The sequence below is a fragment of the Poecilia reticulata genome, chromosome 6 (genome assembly GCF_904066995.2).
Source record: "Poecilia reticulata chromosome 6, P_reticulata-male-v2, whole genome shotgun sequence".
NCBI lineage: Eukaryota > Metazoa > Chordata > Actinopteri > Cyprinodontiformes > Poeciliidae > Poecilia > Poecilia reticulata.
Window position 1 is genome coordinate 23,674,342 of NC_088835.1, and position 26,331 is coordinate 23,700,672.

General features: G+C 39.7%; 2 protein-coding genes across 2 annotated transcripts in view; one reads left to right on the forward strand and one right to left on the reverse strand.

Annotated features, from left to right (window-relative positions):
* Positions 1-103: 103 nt before the first annotated feature.
* On the reverse strand, positions 104-21,481 carry LOC103466585 (uncharacterized). Its single transcript, XM_008412263.3, has 16 exons — positions 21,169-21,481; positions 18,577-18,780; positions 18,436-18,504; positions 18,247-18,286; positions 14,596-14,741; positions 13,055-13,249; positions 9,154-9,240; positions 8,863-9,061; positions 8,557-8,780; positions 8,232-8,474; positions 7,247-7,492; positions 3,490-3,685; positions 2,925-3,130; positions 2,652-2,752; positions 1,436-1,607; positions 104-1,301 (listed from the first exon to the last, which is right to left on the reverse strand). The coding sequence occupies exons 1-16, from the start codon at positions 21,356-21,358 to the stop codon at positions 937-939; spliced, it is 2,883 nt and encodes a 960-aa protein (XP_008410485.2). The 5' UTR covers positions 21,359-21,481; the 3' UTR covers positions 104-936.
* A 3,472-nt stretch (positions 21,482-24,953) lies between these two features.
* otud7a (OTU deubiquitinase 7A) overlaps positions 24,954-26,331 on the forward strand; it is a 45,548-nt gene continuing 44,170 nt past the window's right edge. The window contains exon 1 of the mRNA XM_008412259.3: positions 24,954-25,095. The gene's annotated coding sequence lies outside the window, so the exon portion shown is untranslated. The remainder of the gene's footprint in view (positions 25,096-26,331) is intronic.

Genomic DNA, 26,331 nt, shown 5'->3' on the forward strand with positions numbered 1-26,331 from the left:
TCCTTGTCGATGATTAAATATTATCACATTGCTTAGGTGAATGTAGAATTTCTAAAGAAGTTAATGTGTCTTTTGTGTAGTTGTCCAAGGAGTGTCGGAACACTTGTAGCTAAATCATGCAAATTTATTATGGAACATTCAGTTTCCCAGGTACTCCTTTTTTTAATGTTAATTATAAAAAGAAAAAAAAATACATTTACACAAATATGAAGGTAGTTTTTCAGTCACTGCTCACATGTCTTACTAACAGTGTGCATTATATAGATACAGGCACTTTGTAGGATCTCACAACTAAAACAAAGAAAAAGAATAGAATCGCTACAGTTCTGGTGAGATTTCTACATGCAATCTTCAAGGACAAAATGTTTAATTCATTTTAATGTTGCACTTAAACAATTGCTTTTCCAGAGTGGAATTAATCTACAACATAAAATTTTAGTAATTTTTGAAAAAAATAAAAAATTGGATGTACAAGTTTGGATTTATTTGGGATTTTTGCCTCATGTACACAGTGCAGAAACATTTGCATGCTTTACACACACTAAATTTTCTTTAAGCGAGCCTCAGCAGGTTCCACTTTTACAAAACCCTTTTTACACCATTACCAAGCTTCTGGCACAGACTACAACATGCATCTTGACAGTATATGTAAATATTTGTGGGAGTGTAAGAGATTAGGTTTGATACTCTGCGGAGTAGAGAAATTCCACCACAAATTCAAACTTGTGCATGCAGCTCTTGTTTTAAAAATTATTTCAACTTTAAACAAAAATCATGTTCAAATAATCATCAAAAGCCTCAAATTAACACTATGATTACATGTAAACATCTGTAATTACATCTCCATGTCTTTCTAAACATAAACTAAACTACTCTTTAAAACCAAACTTTACAGTTACAATCAGTCAGCGACCGTACGCCTTGGCATGGATGCATCTAAGACTGTTTTCCGATGCCATCTTGGTCTGCGTCCTGCTCAAGGATGAAGCTGTAGCGTCTATAAACTGATCCGCCTCGGCTGGTGTAAACCACATCTACCTCGTCGCCGCTGTCAGGCTCGGGTACGCCGTGCGGCATGTTAATGCTGCCGCTCCCACTCAGTCTCTCGTAGCTTTGGCTCCAGCAAAGCCTTCTCCTGGCGTGCGCCTTGACCAAGGCGAAGACCGCCAGGGCCAGACCGGCTGCCAGCAGCAGGGCAACGGGCAGAGCAGCTGTGGTGTGCTTCAAAGCCCGCGAGGACATATTTGCGTCCAACTCCTTGTGATCTCCAGGCCTGGACAGAGGAGCCTCCACACAAAGAGCTAGGGAAGAGAAAAAAAAGATAACACTAATACTGTTAGTGTTATCTACTAACAGTATTAGATAACACTAATACTGTTATCACCCAAAGCATTTCAATCCTGAAATGCTTTGGGTGGGTGGCTGGCATGTTTACCTGAGCGAGTGTCACAAACACAGCAGTTGGTGTGATTCCCTGCAGCCTGACAGCAGCGGGAGCAACGGTTCTCTACAGCGTGGAGGGCGAAGTCTGCGTGACAGGTCAGACACTGGTCAGGTCTGGGGCCGACGCAGTGCCTGCAGGAGCCGTCACAAAGCTCACAGGTTTCCTACCAAACAGCAGCACACGTCATTGCACAGCACATGATACACAGAGCAACACACTGATAGGAGAGCAGAGTGGCTCAAATAACTACTAGTCACTTCTTTCATTCTCCTTAAACATTTCCATATTTTGTCATATAACGCCAAAAGCCTTTTGGGGTTTGATCAAAACTCTTCCAGTTTAACTTTTTATGTTTTAGATTTTGATCCCGCTGGAAAAGGAAAGTCTTTCCCCAGTCATAAGTGCTTACAGTTTCTTAAATAATTTCCTCCAGGAATGCCGTGTGCATTAGAGCGCCATCTATCTCATCAACTCTGACCAGCTTCCCTGTCCCAAAAAGCCATGAAGAAGAGAAGCATCCCCACTGCATGATGCTGCCACCGCGACATTTTAGCTCAGGGGATGGTTTACGTTTCGGACACACAAAGCATCTCCTATGTAGGCCAGAAATACTTGTTGGTCTCGTCACGTAAGAGCACCTTCATCCACATGACATGTATAACTTACACACCTTATAACTTCTTTTCTTCAATAATAACTTAGTGCTTCATATTTTTCCATTAAGAACAGATTTATAGAAGGCACGACTAAAAGTTAAGCTGTCAGCAGAGTCTGCTTCAGCTGCGGATCTCGGCTGCTTCTTTGGTAATTTTCAGAACTCAAGATTATTTTTCATAACCAAACTCTGTTGTTCCTTGATCTTCAGAATATCTGTATTTATATTAACATTTAACTACATACAAAAAAAAAGTAAAACAATGTGTTATTTCCTTTCATAATTATTCACTACTTTGTCTTGGTTTATCACATTAAATGTCAATAAAATAAAATGAAGACCGTGGTTGTAAGCTGATAATACTTTTGCAAGAAACTGTAGATTTACTTTACAGTAATGTTTTTTTTTTTTTTTAATCCTACAGATTCATGCTTGTAATTTTTCCTCTCCCACCAAACAAAATTTGAACAAGACAGCTTTTCCTGTTCAGGAAGAAATGTAATATTAAGCAGCCTTACAGAGCACTTCTGACCATTGTAAAGGTGAGCTCACCATTTCTGAAAAGTACTGCCCCTCTTCACAGCGTGGGTAACAGACACCGTCCTTCAGAGTGCTACCCCAGTCACACGTCAGGCAGCCTTGAGGCGAGGAGTCTGAAATCATGTGTACACCGTATAACTAATCTGAAAATCTTATGCAAATGGGGGAAATGTACTTGCAAACATTGACATATTATAAAGACAAACTCGATTCGACAATACGGCCTATTGTTCACTCGAACGGAAACAAAAAACAAATAAATGCTACAGCTGGAGATGTCTGTACCTGTGCAAGTCTGACAGCTGGTATGGCACTGTTTGCAGAGGTCATTGACCTGATAGAAGCGGTGCGGGCAGCGTTCCACGCACAGCTTGGTGCCTTGCAGCTCCAGGAGAGGAGGGAGACAGGCCCGGCAGGACTCCGGCCCCGGCCCTGTGCACAGCTCACAGGACCCGTCACATTTTTGGCAGCGAGAGCCCTGTTTGTAATACCTGAAGAAACACATATGATAAATGAATAATTAAAAAAAAACAAAAAAACCCACTATTCATCAAAATGTAATTAGATACGTGTCAGATGATATGTGCAACAGAGAATCAGATGGATTAGTATCGATTTGGCTCAATATGTAGGAGTCCACCAGGGATGCCAGCATGTAGCTTACCACCATCCGTGTGAAGCGCTCTCTAGTCCTCTAGACTGGATAAAGTGCTATACAAGTACAAGCCACTCAGACAAAATTACATTTTAAGAATCTTGACTTCCAAATCAGACACAAGCTGCGGTATTTGGATGATAGCCTGTCAGTGCAGATTTAAAAAAACAAACAGGTCGAGCTTCAGTTTTGTACCCGGTGGGGCAGTGGAGGACGCAGAGCTGGAAGAGCCGCAGGTATCCCACAGAGCAGGCCAGGCAGTCTCGAGGCGACGCCCCAGTGCAGCTGGAGCAAACATGGTCACAGGGCAAACAGAATCCCAGCTCCTGTCCGTCAGCTTCCTGCCTTGTGGAGTACGTAGCAGCAGGACATTCATCCACACAGCTGCTGTCTGGAGGAGAAAACAAAGAACGGTGAACACCAGCTCACGTGTTTGAATCATTTCCATACGTTCTCTGCTACTGTTCTCTTGACCCGTTCTCAGCTCTCAGCTTCACTGTGTAATTTAAAAACAGGATTCAGCATCAGTTGTTCGTCTTTCCAACCCTTTAAAAATACTGAAAAATATATTGTTCTTATCCTTGACTAAGATAGAAATGTAGAAAAAAAAAACGTCGATAAAAATAAAACTGTACAGTAGATGCACAGTGGTGTACAAATGTGAAAACACTGCCCTCCTACTAATCTGAGATCAACTTTCCCTCTCCTGATTTCCTCCCAAACTCATTTCTTCATTCTGATGGTCTAGCCAAATTCATTTCTGATAAACTCATTGAAAGGCATTTTCCTTTCATAAATTATGTTCTTGGGCCGTGTCTCCACAGAGTTTCCTTTGGTTAGCAGTCAGGAAGAATCCATTAAGACCTCAACAAATTAGAATATCAGCACAAAAGAAATTTGTTTTTGTAATGTAATCCAATACATGATTATATTACATGCTAAATTACACACAGAGTGGTGTATTTCCAGCATTTATTTCTAGTAGTTTTGATAATTCTGGCTACCAGCCAGTAAAAGTCTGAAGTTAATTGATATCTCTGTAAAGGAAGATCTGAAGTGTTCAAAAGTTTCCTGGCAGATAGCTGTGATGCTGACAGACCAACACCAGCAGATGACTGCTTCGCAAATCATCACTGACCAAATGCAATGCTAATGAAATTTAATCTGAAAAGGGTTCTTTGTTCCACTGAGGAACACCCAAGTCCTCTTTCTTCTTGCTCCAGGTAAGATGTTTCTCTTGAGTGGTTATAACAATCACAAACCCAGCTCCAGTCCACACCTCGTGAATATCCCCCAAACTCTCAAATCTACTTTGCTGCACAATCCTCTTAAGGCTGGTGCTTGTATATCTTCTGTCTACACACTTTGTCCTTCCACTCAATTTTTCATTTATATTGTGGGATACAGCACACTGTGACCACAGGGCTTCTTTAGTAATTACTGTACTTGACAACTGCCAAGTCAGCAGTCCTACTCATGATTGTCCCAGACCTAGAATAACCTTTCTGCATTCAAAATCCTTCATTTTCAGTCTTACGTAATTTGATTTTTATTTTTATTTTCAGGGTTCTGAATTTATAATGAGGAATCGTGTATGGTTAAAAAAAAAAACATAACAAAACCAAGTCATCTTTCAAAGTTAAGTAGAAGAAAACTTTGTCCTGCAGAACCTGAGTGTGAAAAAATTAAACATACAGTTGCAGCTATTGTAGACCTATAAAATGTAAACAGAAGCTAAAGTCTTCAGAAATAGCAAGCATGCCATTTCTAAGTATTTGCTGTGTAAAGAACTGGTTCATTTGACAAGTGTACAAGTAGGCTGAGTTGGTTTGAGGTTAGCTGAAAGAGTTGACAGTTTAAGTGGTTTGATTCACTTTGGACAGTTGAGTTAATCTCTTCAGCAGAGGATGACCCACCTGCAGTGAAGTAAACTACTCAGAGAAACTGCAAATAAATATATAGCTAAAAGTCTGAATTAATTAGCTTAATGTCACTTAGTAACTCACAGAAGACTCGGAAGATTTGGCACAATTAATTGCAAATGTTTTGAGGAGGAAGCCTTTTCTCTCTACAAACAACGTGGTAGCTCAGCTTAAGCTTACAAAGATGTTCCTGAACTAAACCACAAGACTTCAACCGAAAATTAAATAAAGGACATCCTCCAGAGACGGCAGCAATGTTGGAGCAGAAGATTTGTATCTGGTTTCTACGTAAGCGTATTGCTGTCACGGAAGAAAAAAAACATTTTTGAAGACCGTCACATTGTAACACAACTTTAAAGCACAAATGTTGTAATACATTGTGCAAACGTGACAATTATCTTGAATAAACTTGATAATAATATTGTATAAATGTAATATTTTCATCCAGATGGTTTCTTTTCAGTGCCTTTATTGCCTAGTAAAGAGTAGTATAATGAGTCATTTACAAGTCTTGCTCAAGTTTGACTTCATTCTTGGTTTAAAACATGGAGAGATACTGATACTGCTGCACATTGTGGATGAAATTATTGTTAGTACGCAAACTCTGAGAAGGATCTTAAACAGAATAGTAGCCACAGCAGCCCCTGGAGCAGTCTGACAGAAGTTATCACAATCACAAACCCCAGCTCCAGTCCACACCTCGTGAATATCCCCCAAACTCTCAAATGGACTTTGCTGCACAATCCTCTTAAGGCTGGTGCTTGTGTATCTTCTGTCTACACACTTTGTCCTTCCACTCAATTTTTCTTTTATATTGTGGGATACAGCACACTGTGACCACAGGGCTTCTTTAGTAATCACTGTACTTGACAACTGCCAAGTCAGCAGTCTTACTCATGATTGTCCCAGACCTAGAATAACCTTTCTGCATTCAAAATCCTTCATTTTCAGTCTTACGCAATTAGATTTTTTTTTTTTTTCAGGGTTATGAATTTATAATGAGGAATCATGTATGGAAAAAAAACAACAAAACCAAGTCATCTTTCAAAGTTAAGTAGAAGAAAACTTTCAGTATAAAAGCATGTTGTTATTAGGCCAAATGCAGAACCTGAGTGTGAAAAAATTAAACATACTCTTGCAGCTATTGTAGACCTATCAAATGTAAACAAGCTAAATTCTTAAAAAATAGCAAGCATGCCATTTCTCAGTATTTGCTGTGTAAAGAACTTGTTCATTTGACAAGTGTAGTTAGTCGGTTGGTTCATGAACTAAACCACAAGGCTTCAACTGAAAATTAAATAAAGGACATCCTCCAGGGACGGCAGCAATGTTGGAGCAGAAGATTTGTATCTGGTTTCTAAGTAAGCGTATTGCTGCCATGGAAGAAATAAAAATTTTTGAAGACCGTCACATTGTAACACAACTTTAAAGCACAAATGTTGTAATACATTGTGCAAACGTGACAATTATCTTGAATAAACTTGATAATAATATTGTATAAATGTAATATTTTCATCCAGATGGTTTCTTTTCAGTGCCTTTATTGCCTAGTAAAGAGTAGTATAATGAGTCATTTACAAGTCTTGCTCAAGTTTGACTTCATTCTTGGTTTAAAACATGGAGAGATACTGATACTGCTGCACATTGTGGATGAAATTATTGTTAGTATGCAAACTCTGAGAAGGATCTGTCATGCCAGCCGGCGCCACCAGGCCCTCTGACCACCAGCAAGGCAAGGTGGGTGAAGAAGGATGCAACAACAGAGCGGGGTTTAAACCAGCAACCTGCTGATTGCAGGGCGAACTCCTACCACCGTTACCACCATTACCCCAAGTACCATAATTCAAAATTAATCAGACCCATTACAAACCCATTAGATTACCATCTGGACTATTGCAACAATGTTTATCTCAGTGTATCTACATGTAATAACCTCAACTGACTTGAAGTAATCAGTTACTTCTTGGTTACTTGTGTTGCATACATATCTTATTCCTTTGAGAATCTCAGCATTGGTGGAAAACACTCACTGTGAAGGTATCTGGGGACAGCACAGGTCAGACATTCATCACTGCCGGGGCCCTGGCAGGAGTAACAGTGCTTGTGGCAGCTCATGCAAGTGAACTGGTCGTCGTGGAGGTACGTTCTCGTCGGGCACGTCTCGTCTCCTGTGACGCCACACAGTAAGGTGCCGGGATCCAGCACCAGTCCCCTCTCGCACTGGGTGCACTGGTTTGGGTCTGGACCACTGCAGCTCATACACGTCTGGTGGCACTCTGCAGATACGCAACCGAGTTAGTGTGCACTGGTGAAATATCATCACTGCTTTTACATAAGAAAGAGGAAGTGAAGACCTTTGTGGCTTAACTGTAAGAGCTTATTGTTATATGACCTTCTATAAGCTGCACACACTTAAATGACAGGTAGACAAAGTTTTACAAGCAAATCTATTTCTTATTGGTATTACAGTTACTTTTGGTATTTCAAGCTTCCAAATAAATGTAGGTTTTGATTAGAGAAAAAAAATGTTTAGTCAAAAAGAACATGCTAGGAATTATGGACTGGATAAAAAGTTTTTTTTTTTTGCTTAAACAAGTTATAGAAAAAGTCCATCTGAGTAATCCTGTCTTTTCTTTCTCCTCTTATTTTGTAATGTATGATACAACATAACATTGGAACGTTGTCATATATAGTACCTTTTCTAAAAGGTCATACATGATGTGTAAAGTGAAAAAAATAAAAAAATTTCAGAGTTAAATTTGTACAAATTTAAACTGAGTAGTGCATTTGTTTTATCCCCTGGATAATTTATCAACCACCTTTCTCTGCAGTGATAGTTTTTCAAGTTTGTCTCCACCAAATGTTGCCCGTTCTGTTTTGCAAATTAGCTCTAGTCAGTCAGATGGGATGGAGACTGAAAGAGAAAATCAATTTTCATGTCTTGCTTTAGATTCTCAATCACATTTTAGTTTGAACCACTAACACTAGATCATGAAACTGAGTTTGGAAGCTCACCCTGGCACTCCACAGCTGATGTCTCATAGTAGGTACCCTCAGGGCAGTCTTTGAGACATGAACCTTTATAGAGCTTTGGACTGAAGGTTGAGCAGGTCTCACAGTCGTCCGACAGCGGTCCAGAACAGCTGCCACAGGTAGGGTGGCACTGAGTGCATAGGCCCTCTTCCATGTCCTCGTAATAACCCATGGGACAGCTGGCCTTGCACACACCGTTTAGCATCAAGTAGAGGAACGTGCATTCTGTGAGACGGAGACGAGGTGAAAATCAGAACTGCACAAGTTTACGCTTTGGCAATAACCTAGAGCAGATCGGATAAATCACTGAAACAGGTTCTGTCATCGGAGCAGACATCACAGTGGGGAGGACAGCGTCTGCAGGTGCCGTCGTCTGCTGGGTACGCCCGCAGTGAACAGTTCAGTCTGCACGTGCCGCTCTCCAAGTAGTGGCCATCAGGGCAGGAGAGACACTGAGACTTTTTCTCATCGCAAGTCAGGCAGGAGCTATCACAGGCCTCACATGAACCGTCCGGAGTTTCAAACAAACCCCTGAATGTAAAGAAAGGTAGACATTTGACAGCACATGTAGAGGAAACAACAGCTCATCTGTACTATTCACCGTACTGCTTACTCTGGGCAATTTGACCAACACCGGCCTTGGTGCAGGAAGAATGTGTTGCTGCCTTTTGGGCAGCTGATGCAATTATCACTGGTGTCCACGCAGTCCTCGCAGTTTGGTGAGCAGTCTTCGCACAGCCGGGTGGCAGGGTTCGCATAAGAGCCCGACGGGCACTGTTCTACACAAGAACTCTCCAGGTCCAAGAAATACCCTGAGAAATTACACAAACGTAAACATGAAGTGTAAAAATGTGCACGTTTGCAGTATTCCAATCATGTCCCAACCTGCAGTCAATATCCGCACCTTGGAAACAGGAGGAACAATCCAGCGCCTGTGGGCCGAAGCAGGTCTTACAGGATGGGTCGCACGAGTGGCAGCCGCCAAATTTTCCTGAAAATTAAACATCTTGTGAAAAAAAAAAGTGCCAAACGTTTGAGTTTTTACGACCAGTAGAGGGCAGCAAAGCCTGCTAAAACGGAGGGTGTTTTCCGAGCACAACTGATGACAAAGTGCATGAAACCTGCAACAAATGATCTGCTGAAGAATAAGAATTGCATCAAATTTATGAATAATTGCAGGAAACCTTTTCCTGAAACACATGACATCTCACAGTGGTACCTCTGGCTCTTACATGCTTTTGTTTCTCTCTCTATGTATGTTTGTATTTTGTTATTTTACTTGTAACATTTGTATGGCATTTGCATAGATATACTTGTGTGTTATGGTGCATTAATTTTCCCCCTTGTTCTCTGTATTTTATATATAAATATATCAATAAAAAAAAAGCATCAAATTATATTATGACGTACAGATTTTCTAGGATATAAAATAAGGAGAAAAAATGCAATAATACTTGAACAACAATGGACCTTACCACAGGGGCCGCATTTCATTGGTTAATGCCCATTTTACGTCACAGCGCAGCTATCATGTGGGTTACCGTCTCACAAACTCATGTTAATATACACTGCTCAAGAAAATAAAGGGAACACTTAAACACTTAAGTGAACACTTAAGTGTTCCCTTTATTTTTTTGAGCAGTATACAGTGTGGACTACCAGACCGACAGAAAGTTTTTGCGTCGGGACTCAAAAAGAATTGGTTCTCCACTGTCAGTGGGGTATCTGTACAGGCGATGTCAGGTATCCTGATCGTGTTTGTGGAACTAAAATTCAAATTTCCAAAATCTGAAACGGAAAGCCTTGCTTGGATCAAAGCTTGTGCACGACCGCATTTGCAGCTCAACCGTCGTAGGATCAATAAGAACAAAGGAGTGTGTGCTGGTGCAAGTATTATTGCTTTGCTTTCTTTGTGCTTAGTGAATGAAAAAAATAAAGTCAATAATTAACACATCCATTATGAAAACCTTTTAGCCAAGTACAGCATAATGACAGTACCGATACAACTTCTACATCCTGAAGCCTGTCTGTTACACAGTCTTACGTTAGCTGAACAGATCAATATGCAATGTGTACCGTATCTGACATACATTAAAGATTTTATTTCACCTGAAAAGGCTTTTTACTAAACTGTAATCGTGATAGCCATGCTAGCTTTTACTAAACTGTAATTGTGTTAGCCACGCTAGCACCGAGTACCGTGTATAAGTCCTAGGCACATTCAAACCCTCAAAACCATGAATGCCCGACTTACCCAGCCTTGCAAGAACAATAGGCATCAGTGATCTTGTCCACAGCTATATTTATGCTGAGGGTGTGAGGATCTGCTGTTTTCCTCATGACCGGTAGCATTTAGCTGTGACGCGCACAATGTTGGAGGCATTGCGTGGCTCAAACACCTTGATGTCGCCCAAAAAAGATGACATGAACTTGTTGGTTCCCTTGTCCATTGTCATGGCTGATATTTTGTGAAAATCCGGCAGAAATGCTAAACTAATCGACTCAGAAATACTCTGCAAAGAACGGAAAACTGCCATGTTTAGACATTGGAGCTAAGATGTTAATGTGAGACATGAAGTCATGTGGGACTCTCGAGGGGCGTTTCTGGGCGGAGCTTGGTAAGGTCCATTAGTTAAAGTTAAGTCAAATTCCGTATTTTGCTTACAAAACAGACAGGAGATGGTTTTACAACTTAATTGGAGTGCAGTTTCACCCAGACAGAGTCAATGAACATATTTATGATGGCACACACCGTTTGGAGACCTTTTGAAAAGTCTTCCATTTGTATTGAAAGCAAAGATTTTGGGAAAGACAGGAGAAAAATTTCCACAGGATTCAGAGTAATAAAAGCACAGTGGAAAGATCTGGAGCAGACTTTCCGGAGGTGTCTAATTGGTGATGAAGGGCCTCGGCCTGACAGGTAGCCAGCGGAGTTTCACAAGAACCTTTGCAGAAAAGCAATTATCACTGTAGCTCGGGACTAATCAGGCTTTTATAATGCGCACAGAACCCATTCCTGATGAAAAGGCACATGATGTCCTGCTGGCAGTAAAAGGGCTGCAAAACCATGAGAGGCAGAGTCATCTGAACTGACTGAACAAAGACTAAACTGTCTGTGCTAACATTTGAATCGAACAACATTTTAAGCAGCAGCACATTTAGAGCTTCTTGTTAAATTACAAATTCTTCTCAAAGTTTTCATATTTAGCTACATTTTAACCACAAGCTTCGATGCGTTTTTGTTTCTGATATTTTATATGATGGACAAACATAAAAGTAGCATGCAATTGTGCAGTAAATTGTAAGAAATAAAAATCGGAAAAGACTGGCTACCATTTCGATGATGAAGTGGCTGCAGAAGTCCTCTAATTTGGAAACAGAGTTTACCTTTATGGAGTTTAATCTCAGTATGAACTTTAATGCCAACCGAAGGACAAAGAAATTTGTTTTTACTCACAAATCAATCAAGAATATAAGATGTTATCTTTGTGATCTACGTTCGGTTTTGTGCTGATGTGCTAACAGGCTGTTCTGTTACTTTGCTCGCTCTGCCTCACTTTATTACTGAGAATCCCGTACAGATCGCCAGCATATAAAGTTACCCAGTTCTAAAATGTCAAACACTTGCTGTTATTCAATATAGACAAGAATAAAGATCCACTGTAGATTAAAATGTCATTTACGGTGTTGGTTCCCATCCAACAAATGACAAATGCAGGTTACAATGAGTGCGCAATAATTTAGACAGTTAGCTAAAAGAACTGTGCAATACATTTCTAAACTGATGCAATGTTCTGGCTGTAACATGTATAATATATTGATGTTTACGAACGCAATAGACACTTGTATTTTTATTGTTGGCCTGAAGGGTTATCTTGTGTTTTGGCTTTCCCTCGTTTCCTAGCCGAGAGAGGAAAATCTGGGAAGGCTGCATAACACTTGAAACTACAGCAGTGTTCACCTTCCAGGAAACCACTTCGAAGTTTGTGGCAAGACGTGAAAATTGTTATTCACAGACATTCTTCATCCAATCTGACTGGATGTATCTGAGATGTCAGTGAAACACGAGCAGACCTTTAGATATCCTGTGTGTTGCCCAGCCCAACGTGGGCCCTCTTCCATCAGCTGTGCCGTATCTTCCAGCCAGAGGCCTAGGCGGGGACACTTCTCTGACTTTATTCAGAAAATAGAATGCTGGTAGAATATGTCAAAATACTGAACACTCCAGCTGGACATTTGTACCTCTTAATTTAAAATGGCTAAAGATTAGGAATTGTTTACCAACACATTAAATGAAAATAGAAAGGAGTACAAACGGTACATGAAAAGACATTTCAATTAGAAATTAAGCGCATGCACCGGTCAGTAATTTAATTAATCATGTTCTACACACGCCGATTTCCTTTGAAAGTCAAGATTTGGCTGTGTTCGATATTTGTTATTAGTTATGTCAAAGGCTATTTATTGATGATTAATGAAACTCTTTTGCAATCGTCAACATAAAGAAACGTACCAATAGGACACACTGGTTGGTACAAGGTCAGAGCTAAAACTGATAAACTGTTGACCTTGTGTTCTCTCTTTGTTTCACAAACTCTTCTGATTTACAACACGGATGGTCCTGATTTATTTTTAGCAGCAATGAGCAGAATGTGATGGTGAAGCTCCTTGATTACTGCATCCTTCTAATGCTACTTAACAAACCTCATCATCAAATCTGGACTCAAGCCTTTTTTTTTTTTTTCCTTCAGCAAGTCAGCTTACTTTCATCATTAGCCAAATTAAATTAAGTTTTTTCTACTTACCATCAAAATACTGGCCAAGTGGGCAGTTAACCTGGGGACACTGTCCGTGCAGAGGCTGATTCCCACTCAGACAGAGGTCACAGTCTGTGGAATGAGGCCCATGACAGGTCTGGCACGAGCTGTGGCAAAGCTGACAGCGCCACCCACTGGAGTCACTGAAGGTCTGCGATGGACACTGTTTTATGCACTCCTCTCCTGAAACAGCAAAGAATAAAGTGACTTTATTGCAATAATAAAGTTCCTAAGCTAACTAAAGATAAATAGTACCTATGATACGATATATGAATACTTTGAAACTCAACTGCTTAAATATAAATAAAGTCAGTCATGTACAAATTTGAGCAAGTATTTGCTACCTTTGGAGTTTTTCTGTTTGTGACTTTTTTCTCCCTTATTTAGACGTCACTAAGCAATTTCTGTTTTGTTTTTTTCAGACAAAAACAAACACAGTAAGTAATGAAAGTAGTTTTGAATTATTAAGAAATAAAAAATGTCTAAATCAACCTAAACAATAAAAACAGCAGTGTCCTTCCCAGCAGGGCTGTTCCTTCAGTTTTTTTCTTGTCAGAAACATTTTTTCAGTATGTGCTTGCTATGCTATCTTGTGGATAAATTTGACTGGCATCCAACCAGACAGATGAGCATGACAAAAAAAAAAACATTTCAATAAATTATTTATTTAATAATGATTTAAAAAACAGATAACATATTATGGTTTAATAACAGATTAAAATGTATGATTTAAAATATCATAAGATTCCTTTTCTTTTTTTCCCTCATCTTTGCTCCAGCTTTCTGAGGCCCCTCTGGTTCCCTCTGGTGGTCCCTGAGGGAGCTGTGGTTCTCACTGATCTAAAACATTTAGCTGTGATACTAAGCAAAAAAGAAATCTGTAAGAGTGTCACTAGTTTTTCACAGTATTGTAGTTCCTCTTAAAAAAAAAGAAATTTGCAACAATTTAATTTTCTTATTTGCTTCTTCAGAGTTGCTTTTTCTCCAAATTTCACCAGACATACAACCACAACAGCCATCTTAAGGCTGAACCTTGTGGTTACACATAACAAAATTATATATTACAAATTATATATTCCAAAGGACACCCAGTTGGACAACTGAACAAAATGACAGAACACTTGCTCATCTTTATTAATATTAAACCTTTTTTTTCTCCTCGTTCTTTCTGCAATCAGTCTCGAAGCTTATTGCTGATAGAGAACAGCGCAATGCTAATTCATTCTTTGCATAAACCATACATTTGCATATCTTTTTTCCCCCAGATTTGCTGACACTCACCTGATTTGCAAACCAAATGAAGACTCAGGAGTGCCATTATTTGTTTATAATAAAGATAAATGCTCAGAGACACAAACTAAACCAAGCTTTTTTTCAATATTAAGAACTGTCAGGATCTGTCACTTGCACTTCACTTTCATTCTTTTTCCAAATAAAGGAGTGAAGGAAATACATATATATATATATATATATATATATATATATATATATATATGTGTGTGTGTGTGTGTGTGTGTTTGCAGTTGTACCGTTCAGGAAGTAACCCGGCTGGCAGGCGAGACAGCGGGTGTTGGTGCTGCAGTCCTCACATGGCGCTGGACAGGACAGACAGACTCCACCCACGTGGTCCTCGTAGCTGCTCTGAGGGCAGTGTCTGCGGCATTTCTGTCTGAAACTGTAAGGAATAGTTCACTCAAATACCACCCAAATGCCATTCTCAATATTCATTTGCATCCAATAGATTAAAAATCCATAATAATTCGAAAATTAATTGTCTCGCTGCAGGTATTCGTAATTGGTTAATGACCGTTTGACTTTTAGCTGCCATGCTTTTTAAACAAGATGAAGTTTCTTCTTCCTCTTTTTTTTTTTTTTTTTTTTGCATTGGTGAAAGTGCAGGAAAAAAAGCAGGCCATGGAAAACAGCTGCTGTTTTCAAAGTGTTGAAGGTGACTGCTGTTGCAAGCGGATACTGCACACTCAAATTTGAGACTAGATGAATTGGAAACCAGGGACCTGAACATGCCCTGTGTCAGTTCATGGCACACCTGCAGCTGCATTGTTGACTTCAATGCTCTGCTCCTTCAAAAGCTTTATTCACTCAAACAATAGTATGACAGCTTAGAAAGAGGAGCATTTTTTTTCTTTAACAGAAAGTAAAAATGGTTTCTCATTCTGTTCTCTCAGAGCTTTAATCTCTTGTTTATTACGTTGCAATTTTAAGCTTAAAAATTACAACGTAAATTTGCAATTTTTAAGCAAATTTAAATGAAACTTAGAAATATTTGCAAATAATTTAAAACTGGCTACTGCTAAGCATGGGCTGGTTTAAAAATGTAAATCAAGTCGATCCAATAGTCTGAAGTCCTTTTGCTGGGATGTCATTGAACTTAGGGGAGTGCCTTATGTTTTCTTCGGCTATGAAGTAGAGAGTAAGTCAGAACACCCCTCCCCCATCTGTCACAAGTCTGGCTCTGGCAGAACAAAAGCTGTTACACTTTGGCCTTGCTTACAAAAAATTACAAATGTGATGGCTTGGAAATTATTTCCAGACACAAAAAAAACATTGGTAGTCTTGTTTCGCAAATTAAAGGAGCAACACCCATTTGTTTTATTGAGATAGGGTTAGGTAATACAATTCAAAATGTCAGAAAAATTATAAGTTTACAGTGTGTTCATCTATAAAAATACACAAGACAAGAAAGTATCATACTTTTTATATTTATTTATTTATTTATTTTGAGTACGTGGAAGGATCAGAATAAGTGTTGCTCTTCTATGTTAAGTAAAACTAATTAACTCATATGCAGCCCATGCCTAAAAAGCTACATATGAGCTGGGGAATAATTACTCCCCAGCTTTTGTAATAGAACCCCCTCTAGCTGCCTGTTTTGACAAGTTCCTCCACGACAGAATATGACCACTGACAGTCCAAGCTGCACTTCCAACTGCGTTGCTGTGGGTTCGGTGATAAGATGTGGTAGCTGTTTGAGGAAGAACAGCTGGAGACGCCACACCACATCCATCAGTTCACTCACAATAGCTGCAGATGGAGACCAATGGTCTGTCTCAAAGCTAGGAGATGATGCTCTGCTTGAGAATCTGTGGGATGTTTAAGAAACCCTCTCTGCAAATATTAGCCTATGCATTCCAGGAGAGCACATTAGCAATCCCTTGCAACTTTCATTTAGGTCTTTTACCACATGATTTTGTTGCTAAATGGCGAAACTAGATTTTAGCCTGTGCATATTTTTTTAAATAAAATTCCCCAAAATGAGTGGTTTAAGCTATATTCCGAAAGGAGCACAGCAACTCTCCAGTTTAGCTGCACTTTGTTGGCGCCTTAGGGAGAAAGATAAATGCCAACAAATACCAAGCATCCATCACGCTGAGATTTTGTCCAACAGCAAGTGTTTTATTCAACAGTGACACAGGCCCCAGGGATTCATAGTTACACCAAAATTGTCCATCTTCAAAACCTTTAACATTTTTACTTTGCTGCAGAAACTCAAATATCGCCAGCTCTTAAAGCACCGGGAACTGTTACAGTCTATCCCAGAGAGGTGGCTCTTTCACTTTATGATTGACTCATAGTTTATTGGGTTTTTTTATTGGTTTGTGCTACTCGTGGTAGATGCAATAATAACTGTGGCTACAGGAATTGCTGAGACGGTCTGTCATTTTACATTTTTTAAAGTCATTAGTCTGACTCAGCTACATGCACTGAAGAAGACTGAGTATCCCTGCGAACCTCTGAAAGGAGGTAAGTGGAGAGTTTCGCTTAAGACATAATCTCCCGTCATTCACAGAGGAAGTTGGTAAAGTCTGGTATTCATGCATTTGTTTCTCTGTGTTCTACTCCTCTTCTTCATAACATGGTCTGTTAGGTCTCTTCTAAGCTCAAACTGAGTTTCAGGTAACAGCTTGTGACTGAAAATGGAAGGTAACCTGACTCACATCATACCAGGAGGCCTAAACTCGAGGGAGAAGGACACAATTGGCGTTCTGTTCAAGCTCTTAAACCAGTTTTTCTCATTGGGTCTAAGTGATAAGTTGCTGTAAACTGAAATCCAGGCAAAATGTTCCTGTGATACAAAGAAGGCAACTCAACTGAAGTGTTTGTAAAATGGTATGGAATGTTACCATTTACAAAGGATAAGATTTTTTTATTAATTTTTTTTTTAACAAAAACAGTAAGATTTAAGGGTAAGAAGAAGTTGCTGGGTTTGAATCCAGTCTGCTCAGTTAGCTGCTCAGTGGAGTTTACGAGTTTGCACATTCTCCTCATGCATGCATAGGTTCTCTCTGGTTACTTCAGCTTCTTTCAATTGTGGAAAAACACACTAATTAGGACAACTGTCCACTGTAAGCTACCGCTAGATGTATTTGTGTGCATGCATGATTGTTTTCCAGCGCTGGTTGCACTGAGAAAGACTGGCCACCTGCCCAGAATGTCCCCAGCCTCTCACCCACTGACTGCCCCCTGGTGATCCTGCCTGTCTTCAGTGGTCACTATTGGGGTGAGCTCTAGACATGTCACTAGTCCAACACAAAGCAACACGGAGACACACAGGACAAACAATCACAGATGCACACACTCACTCCCTCCTAGGAGGAATTCAGTGAGAGCAATTAAGTTGCCATGCATAGTTTTTGACAGTTGGAGGAAGAGTACTGACAGAGAACCTATGTATGTGGACACCATGCAAATACCTCAGACAAGGATTCAAATCCAGGACATTTTTGTTCCAAAGCAACCAGCATGCAGCCCTAAGTTAAACACCTTAGAGCAAAACACAGTGCATTGCAAAAATATTCATGCTCCACTCAATTCAACAAATTTAATGAATTATATTAGGATTTTGTGTGACAGCCTTTTGTAGTCTAAACATTTTTGCATTCTACATGCATTAACGTCTGCAGTTGTCACATAATTCTTTTTTTAAAGATCAAGGAAGGTGATTACTTTTACAAGACACAGTGCACAAGACAAAAGAGTTTGAGAACTGCAATAGTTCTTTCTTCATGATTAAAAGAAAAACTCTGGGTATAAACTGGTGCAGCATTTCTGTTACAGGTTATAATCACACCCCCTATGTCTGGCTTTTTTAACAGCAAACATGCGAGCGATGAAAATTCTACTTATTGAATGAAAACGATGAAGGAAGATAAAAGACTCACAGAAAGTAACCTTGAACGCAGCTGCTGCAAATCTCAGGGTCTTCTCAGTACAAAGGAGAAAAGGGGATTAATTAGAATTCAGGAGAAGAGGCAAATGGCACTTTCCACCAAAATCATCACCCCTTGTGCAAGAATGCTTTTTAAATGAGGGGTAAGAGAATTGGGCTCAAACAATAAAAGTCTGTTTACCTGTAGAACACGTTTTGCAGGCCATTGCACATTTGATGCACTCTCCTGTATCGGGGTCCAGCATCTGTCCTGAAACACACAAAACCAGCAACAATAAAGGTCTTTCTATCAAGGCACACTGACTCCGCTTCACCTTTTTACCTGTGCCACACAGCGCTGGTTGGCAGACCCCATTCTGAAGTTTGTAGTGTTCCCGGCATTTGGCGCACAAATTGCCATCTGTGCAGAGTTCACAATTGGCTATGCAGGGCAGGCAGACATAGTGACCCCTGTCAGGGTAAAATCCCCTGGGGCAGTGCGTCCGACAGCGACCTTGGTGCAGGAAACGCTCCTGTCCGTCTTCATCTGTGGATGAAGAGGAAGACGCTCAGCCTACAGCCTTGAAGCCGATATTGTGTTATTATTGCTATCAAATATGCATAAATCATCATGTTTCTGACGATAAATGAGGGCATAAATGCAATTCAAGGTATGAAAGAAAGACGACACAGTACAGCTGCTGCAGAGATGTTCAGTATTTGTCACCGAAACAGATGGAAAGGCTCACCAAGCGAATCAGTTCGAATGATTAAGAACCAGGACGTTCAGGGAATCAATCAGATGAGTAATAAAATGGGATAACAGCGGCAGGCAATGACTGCATCGCAAACGTATTGACCACATCTAACAGATCGCTGCAGAGAGACTGATTGGTGATGCTTCAAATGAGAATAATCAGGCTCAGAACCTCGTCCGGAGGCTTGTTATTGTTACAGTGGGGAAAATAAGTATTTTTACACACTAATAATTTTACTTCAGTCAATATATTTTTTACGGTCCTATTGACATAAAATTTGCAACAGATGGCAGCACTCCAAATAGTATACACAGAGATCGGAACCAAAACAAAAAATGTCCAATAAATCAAGTTTTGTGTTGTAGAATGGACAGGTAAAAGGAATAAGTATTGAACATGTGATGAAAAGAAATGGAACACCAATAAAAAGCTAAGATCTGACAGTAAACCCAACTTCTTATCAGTGCAAATTTACATTAGCTGCTTTAATCATGACCGACTATGAGAAGTCTCCTCTTTACGTCACAAGTGCATGGCATGATGGGTAAAACCAAAGAGCTCTTTTTAGTCCTTCTCAACCTCATTGTTGCAAAACATAGTAGATGTATTGTTATAAACATGTTGTGTTCCCAAATGTATGGATGCTCTATTGAGAAGAGAACCTAATCAATGAAGTGGAAATAAATGGTTTCCTTTTAAACCACTCATGACCAAGTGTGTTTTTTTAGAAGATGTTAGACTGCAGAATCAACCAACACCCAAAGGCAATGCAAAGAGCTTCAGGAAGATCTGAAATTAGCTGGCACTGTTTGATCATGAAAGCAATAAGTAATGCCTTCAACTGCCCCGGCCATTGAGCAAAGAAAAGGTCCCTTAAAGCCTGTTTGAAATTTGCTGCAGACAACTTGGATAAACAGTGAAATGCTGGCAGAATCTGAGCCAAAGTATGTCATTAGATGTCAACCAGGAACAATGGCACCCCACATCACCCTTAAACCCCCGTACAAGCAGAGAAATCTGGAGGCGGGACCATCATAGCTTGGAGCTATTTATCTACGTAGTACTGGTAGACTTAAGTAATTTAATAAAGGGATGGAACAGTTTATTGTCTTGATAGGATTTCTTTAACAAGCCAATGATTCCAAACACAGAGCCAATAAAACTGAAAAGAAAATAACACTCCAATCATTGACCCCTTCAGCCTCTGAACATAAAATTCTATGGGAAGAACTGAACGTCGATGTGCATGGAAAAGGCCGTCCTTATAGATTTTAACAGTTTCTGAGCAGGAGCTGATGAAAATCGCGCCTGCACAATGCATCCGACAGACTACTCGGCTAAGGCAGGAGGTATCAAAAAAAAAATGGTTTTCTCGTGAAGCACTGAATAATTTCAATTTACATTTTTGTTCAGTAGTTATTTCCTGTGAAAATTACTTGTGGGTCGTGTGACTGACATCTGGACTGAATTTCACATCTGTAGCTTCTTCAGAAATATATTTATCAAGAGAGGTCCTGATGTGTTTAATGCTAACTTTTTCACACTACATTGGGCCTGTGGCAGCACCTGTGTCAGCCATAATTGTTTTTTTTTTTTCATCCTCACTGTTTTCCTCATTAAAGACATGTTTTTAATAGACAGCCACAACAGTGTATATTTCCCCCTTTAATTAACAAAGGTTCCATTATGAGATGATCAAATTACACTCTGAAAAGTAGACAGTGAAATGATTGCACCTACATTTTTTTTGCCCCTCGGGTAGAAACATCAGCAACTTTTATGGTTTTTCTTTGAATGTTTAACAAGAGGGAAGGATAGACCATGTTCCTTCTCCAACACAAAGGACTTTAAAGCACTCAGCTTTGTTAACTATTAAATAGTGCCCCTTTGAAAAAAAAAAGAAAGAAAGAAAAAGAACTAGGATTGTTGAACTTGGGTGGCATTTAGAGGACAAAAGACACAACAATGAACAAAAACTAGAGGAAAATGCATTGGAAAGTCTACATTTCTTGATATATTGCGAGTTTAAATAATGAGATCTTTATATAGGGTAAAGGTGACCCATAGAAAAGTGGCTCTGGGGGAACTTAACAAGTTTAACCCTCATCTTTCATTTGACAAAGCTATCAATTTAACGCTTTACGTTCGGGTAATTTAAGAAAAAATCGCTCACTCACAAACTCCACAGGTAGTGCAGTCAAACAGCTCGTGTCCGTCGCACTCGGAGCAGGTGGGATGACACAGGACGCACTGGTTTTTAAGCAGAAACTGGCCGCTCGGACAAGACGACGAGGGTTTACATCCAATAAATCCAACGCACAAAAAGAAGAAGAGGAAGAGGAAGATGAGCGCGGAGATGGAGCTCATGGCTGTGCTCGAGTACTACGAGTGAAAGTGGGGGAAAGCGGCGAAGAGGGAGGTCTGAGAGAGACGCAATGTCCGCGCTGCAGGTGCGCTGGCTGTCTGATGGGTGTGTGCGTGCGTGTGTGCGTGCGTGCGTGCGTGTGTGTGTGTGTGTGTGTGCGTGCGTGCGTGTGTGTGTGCGGCTACACAGAAATAACTTGCTGGACCAGTTGATAAGTGACGCATCAGGAGAATGAGAAGTGACCGTAGTGAGCATTTCATAAATGATCCCGAGAGAACGTCAATTTTAGAGCAAAGCACTTGTTTTAGAAACACGAGTCTTAAATTGCAGAGTTTCAGTAACATGCACTTAATGTGACGTCAATAATGTCATATTTTACATCATAAAAATATCATCTGAGTTAATACAGCAATCAGTTTGCAAGCAGTTAGTTCATTTAAGTATTTCAGTTGAGGAGGAAAAGCTATTCAAAACAATCTTTCCCTGTGAAAAAGTAGTCTATCATCCTACCCCTCCTCCAAACACCACACACACACACACACACACACACACACACACACACACACACACACACACACACACACACACACACACACACACACACACACACACACACACACACACACACACACAATTCCCCCACTTGTAAATAAGGCATTGACTGTGATTAACCACAGCTACACCTGCCTTACCAGCCCTTACAGACACAAAGTAGGCTAAAAGACCTCGTTAATAAACTGTTGTGACGTGGATAGGTTTGATATATTTCTGAATATTAAATTTACTGGAAGCAGCAGTTTTAAAACTTAGATCAGTCTTATTTCATAAAAAAATATTAGCAGTCTCAAATTCATCATAGATCTGAAGAGGAAATTACCTTTGTATGGGAGTCTAAATTGTATCCAAACAAACTAGATGAATGTACTAATATCTTCTTCTGCAAATATTTAGAATATTGAAAGATATTTTGAAATACTTTCCAATATACAGCTGAAAGACTGGATATTCAGTCTTTCAGTTGTATATTGAAAGGCTATTTTGCATCTAGTAACTAGGAGAATCAACTTTTTAACTGAGCAACCAAACTAAAGTAATAATTAATAGGTAATCAGATACAAAGATGAAATCTATCTTAAGGAGTTCAAGAATAAATGTTCAGGTTTGCTGATAAGGATTCAATCTTATTTCTCACTTTTTTTTCTGGAACAGTAAAATAAGCAAGAACTTAATTTATGCAACAAAAAAGAGTAATTTGCATGTGCAAGTTTAACTGTCATCTTATTGGTCTGGGGGACAGTTTGGAAGAATTTATGAAAGGGGTTTCAACATAGGAAGGTGTGGAGCTTAACCAGAAAACATTATTAAATGACACGTCATGGGAGTACCTCCATTTTGGGTCAAATGTTGTTTACTTTCTCAAAACCAGCTCAGGCTTCTGCTCTAGGTCGCTTGTCCTTGTTTGAAGAAAAAAGGTCGTCAACAGTGACTCACACTGGTGGTGTCTGCCCCGGTGATTTACTCTGATGCTGGAACGCTGTTCCAGTCTTGAAATTTAGAAATGTCAGCATCCCAGAAAATCTATCTTGCTGAAAGATTCAAAACATTCGAGTGAACAAAAAATAATCAGAACTGAGTTTTAAATAAATGGATCCAACTTGTTGTAGACGCAGTTGTTAGCTGGCGTCTCTCACACCGATTCACTGACTCGTCTCTCAAAGTACACACGGTTTAAACGTTTTGCTACATCTATATTTGTTAACCGCTAGGAAAAACTGATTCCACCATTTTCTGAAGAGAATTTGTTTACTTTCTCACAGAGGAAGAGTGTTCCAAAGATAAGGATATCTTTCTTTTCGTATACAGAAGTCAAGGACTCAGAGTGATGTGAAATATTCTTACTATGGGAAAAGGACAAGGTTACATTCTGATGAGATTTTTACCTGTAGGCACACAACAGATTAAGATAATTCACCTTTTACAAACTATTTGTCATACCTTCTTCGTACTCATTTTGGACTGTCTCGAGAGCATAAGGTAGAATCAAAAAAATAAATGAGTTTATCTGAAATAACCTGAAGGTGTTTTTGAATAGCTTTAGTCAGTTAAGTGAAGTGTTTAGAGATTCAATAAATTGAATGATGAGGCATTTTAATCAGACTGTTTGAAAATAACAGCATTTCAGCAGGTAGTAAGAATACTTTCATTCAGCCCACATTCCTTTATTTATTTGGTCTGGTATTATATTTTAATCTTTTAGAAAATGTTGTTTTTGCATTAGCTATAAAATGAAAAACATCAAAATTAGCTAAAATAAAAGCTTGCCAACCTCAATCCGTGTGTAATTAATCTATATAATGTGTGTCATTCTGAAACGAGTTATAGAGCCATTTCTAAGGCTTTGGGAATGAAGCACAGTGATGCCTGCTGTCCACAAATGTGATTATATTGGGAATATACCTTCACAGGGGTGGTCACCCTACCAGAATTGCCCAGTAACTCAACCAGGAGTCACAAAATAAACCAGAATAACATCAAAGGTACTGCAAAACTGAGATCAGATTTCCTGATTCAACAATAAGAGCGATTTTTTTGTTTGTTTTATTTTGTTTGATGATTTGAGTATCTGAGAAAAAATTAAAAACAGAAAAAATGAAAGGGAAAATAATAACCAACTTTGTCCTCTTTCAAAACAGTTTTGATGTGTTTTTGTGTTTATTGTCCTTTTGAAACGCCCTTTTGTGGCAAAGTTTCCAACTATGTGTTGTGTGAATTGAAGTAACTGAAGTATGAAGTATGTTTCTTCATTACACAACATTATGATGCTGACCTTTTGATAGTCCACGTGGATGGCTGCAAATTTCAGTCAAAGTGGTATTTACAGTTTTTTTACACAATTAGTAACAAAGACAAAGGAGTTGGAAATGTTGATGATGCTTCACCACTAAGACAGAAATTGAGGACAAAATATTCAGGATCAAACGGAAACACATGTGAGTCTGGATTTGTGTCCCTTACTTGTAGAAACAGATTTTTTTCATAAGCTTAAATCTCTTCAGTCATTGAAGCCTTTTTGGTTACTGCTATGAATAATGTTTTGCTGTCACAATAAAAAAATGTTGGGTCTAAAGAGCTGAGACAAAGATAAACATGAGCATGTAAAACTATATCAGGAACAAGATACATTTTTATTATACTAAATAGTATTTTTATTTTAAAAAATGGACTTTATAGATAAGATGCATGAATGAAATGTGCGGCCATCTTTAATTATTTTGCGTTTTTTTAAAAATAGTATTAATATTAATGCTTATAGTTGATTTGTTTTTTTGTTTTGTTTTTTTTACAATAGAAAGACCAAAAGTGCGAATTTAAGACAAAACAAAACAAAAAAAATTTCAATGCACTGACTTGTTTATTAATCTTTTTGTTCAAAGACAGCGACACCTGGCGGAGCCCCCTTGGAGGTGCCGCCGGGGTCACTCGCGGACGTCACGGCGCTTGCGGAGGAGGCGCGGCTTGGTTCTGCTGCAGCGGAGAAACATGACATGGGGATGAGCAAGAGAGAGAGAGAGAGAGAGAGAGAGAGAGAGAGAGAGAGAGAGAGAGAGAAAGAGGCAGGGAGGCAGACAGGCAGGGAGGGAGTGAGAGAGTGAGTGAGACAGCCTGATTGGAATAAACGGCTCGTCAGAGGTCTGGGCCGAAAACGTAATGATGGGGAGCAATGACTGAAAAGGCAACGGTAAGACGGCTTGAGCCGATTTTCATTTGTTCTATCGCAAAATCCCCACGTTATGCGCGCGACTGGACGACCCGTGGCTCATTTGCTGTCAAAAACAAAAGACTGCACACTGCAGACAGGTGCACCTGTCTTTATGCGAGTACGTGCTTCGATAAAATCAACTTCAGGTTCCGTGCGCTTGGCTTTATTTTAGCTCGAAGGCAGACACATTGAGGCCCCCCTAAAAACCTCATCGGCTCTTCGGGATGAGACTTCAGCCGGGCTGATGGGAGTAAAACGCCGTATAAACATGCATCTGCATGCTTAGTCACAGACCTTTGTCATGTAGAACCTTATAGTAGCGATGTATTATAGCCTAATTATGAGACTAATGGGTGGATTGTGTGATGTTAGCTGGTCATTAAAATTTCAAATGTTAAGGTGTGCACCCATATAGATATTATTGTTACCATGTTTGATATTTGCAGATATTGGCTATTAAAAATGAGTGTTTATTTAGGCCAGATGGCTCTACGTGTTGATGGTGAAGAAAAGCATCAAGTCTCACTTTAAGGTGCACATTATGAAATGCAGGAAGAACACATCTGTCTGCTTTTACATCACTGTAGGTCTTGTTCACAATATCTACCGATGCCTGCCTGTGAAGATAGTGAGGCCACTGATTCACTGCTGTGGTATTTTTAAACCCTACTCTTATTCCCTGACAAAGACCTACATAATAACACTGAGCCGCTTCACATTTCTCCTACCTGAATTAAAGGATGATGATGATGATGATGATTTTTTAAATATTTTTTTTAATTTATTTTAACATCAGGTCATCTCAACTCTACAACACTTCCCCGTCATGTCTGATCGCTTTGGTCTGATTCGTAAGACAGGGGGCTGACAGCAGGTAGCTCAGATAGTTGGAAGGTAGAGCTACTAAAGCAGGCCCCGTGGCTGCCGGGCCGAGCCAGGCCGACGTCAGCTCTGTGGAGGCTTTGGGTGCAGCGGGGCACTGGGGACAGGGCGCCTGGCACCTGATCAGTTGCCACAGTGAATTCTGTTGTCGGTCTCTGGCATTCAGCAGAGCCAGAGACAACTATCGTTGTTGTCGTTGTTGAACCTGGTCGGGCTTTCGTGTCTCTGAGGCAGTGCTGCTTTATCAAATCGTTCCTGGACTGATCCAGAATGACAGGCCCTTGTAACATCTGTGTCCGCCACGCACATCAAATACCCGAGCGGAGAGATACC

What these genes read in the sequence shown, in the direction of transcription:
- LOC103466585 (XM_008412263.3), bottom strand. Translation starts at nt 21,358, where the DNA reads ATGAGCTCCATCTCCGCGCTCATCTTCCTCTTCCTCTTCTTCTTTTTG. An exon ending in TTGTTCCTCCTGTTTCCAAG is followed by an intron (nt 9,062 to 9,153) that starts GTGCGGATATTG and finishes GTAATTTCTCAG; the next exon opens with GGTATTTCTTGGACCTGGAG. An exon ending in CAGCTGTCAGACTTGCACAG is followed by an intron (nt 2,753 to 2,924) that starts GTACAGACATCT and finishes ACATGATTTCAG; the next exon opens with ACTCCTCGCCTCAAGGCTGC.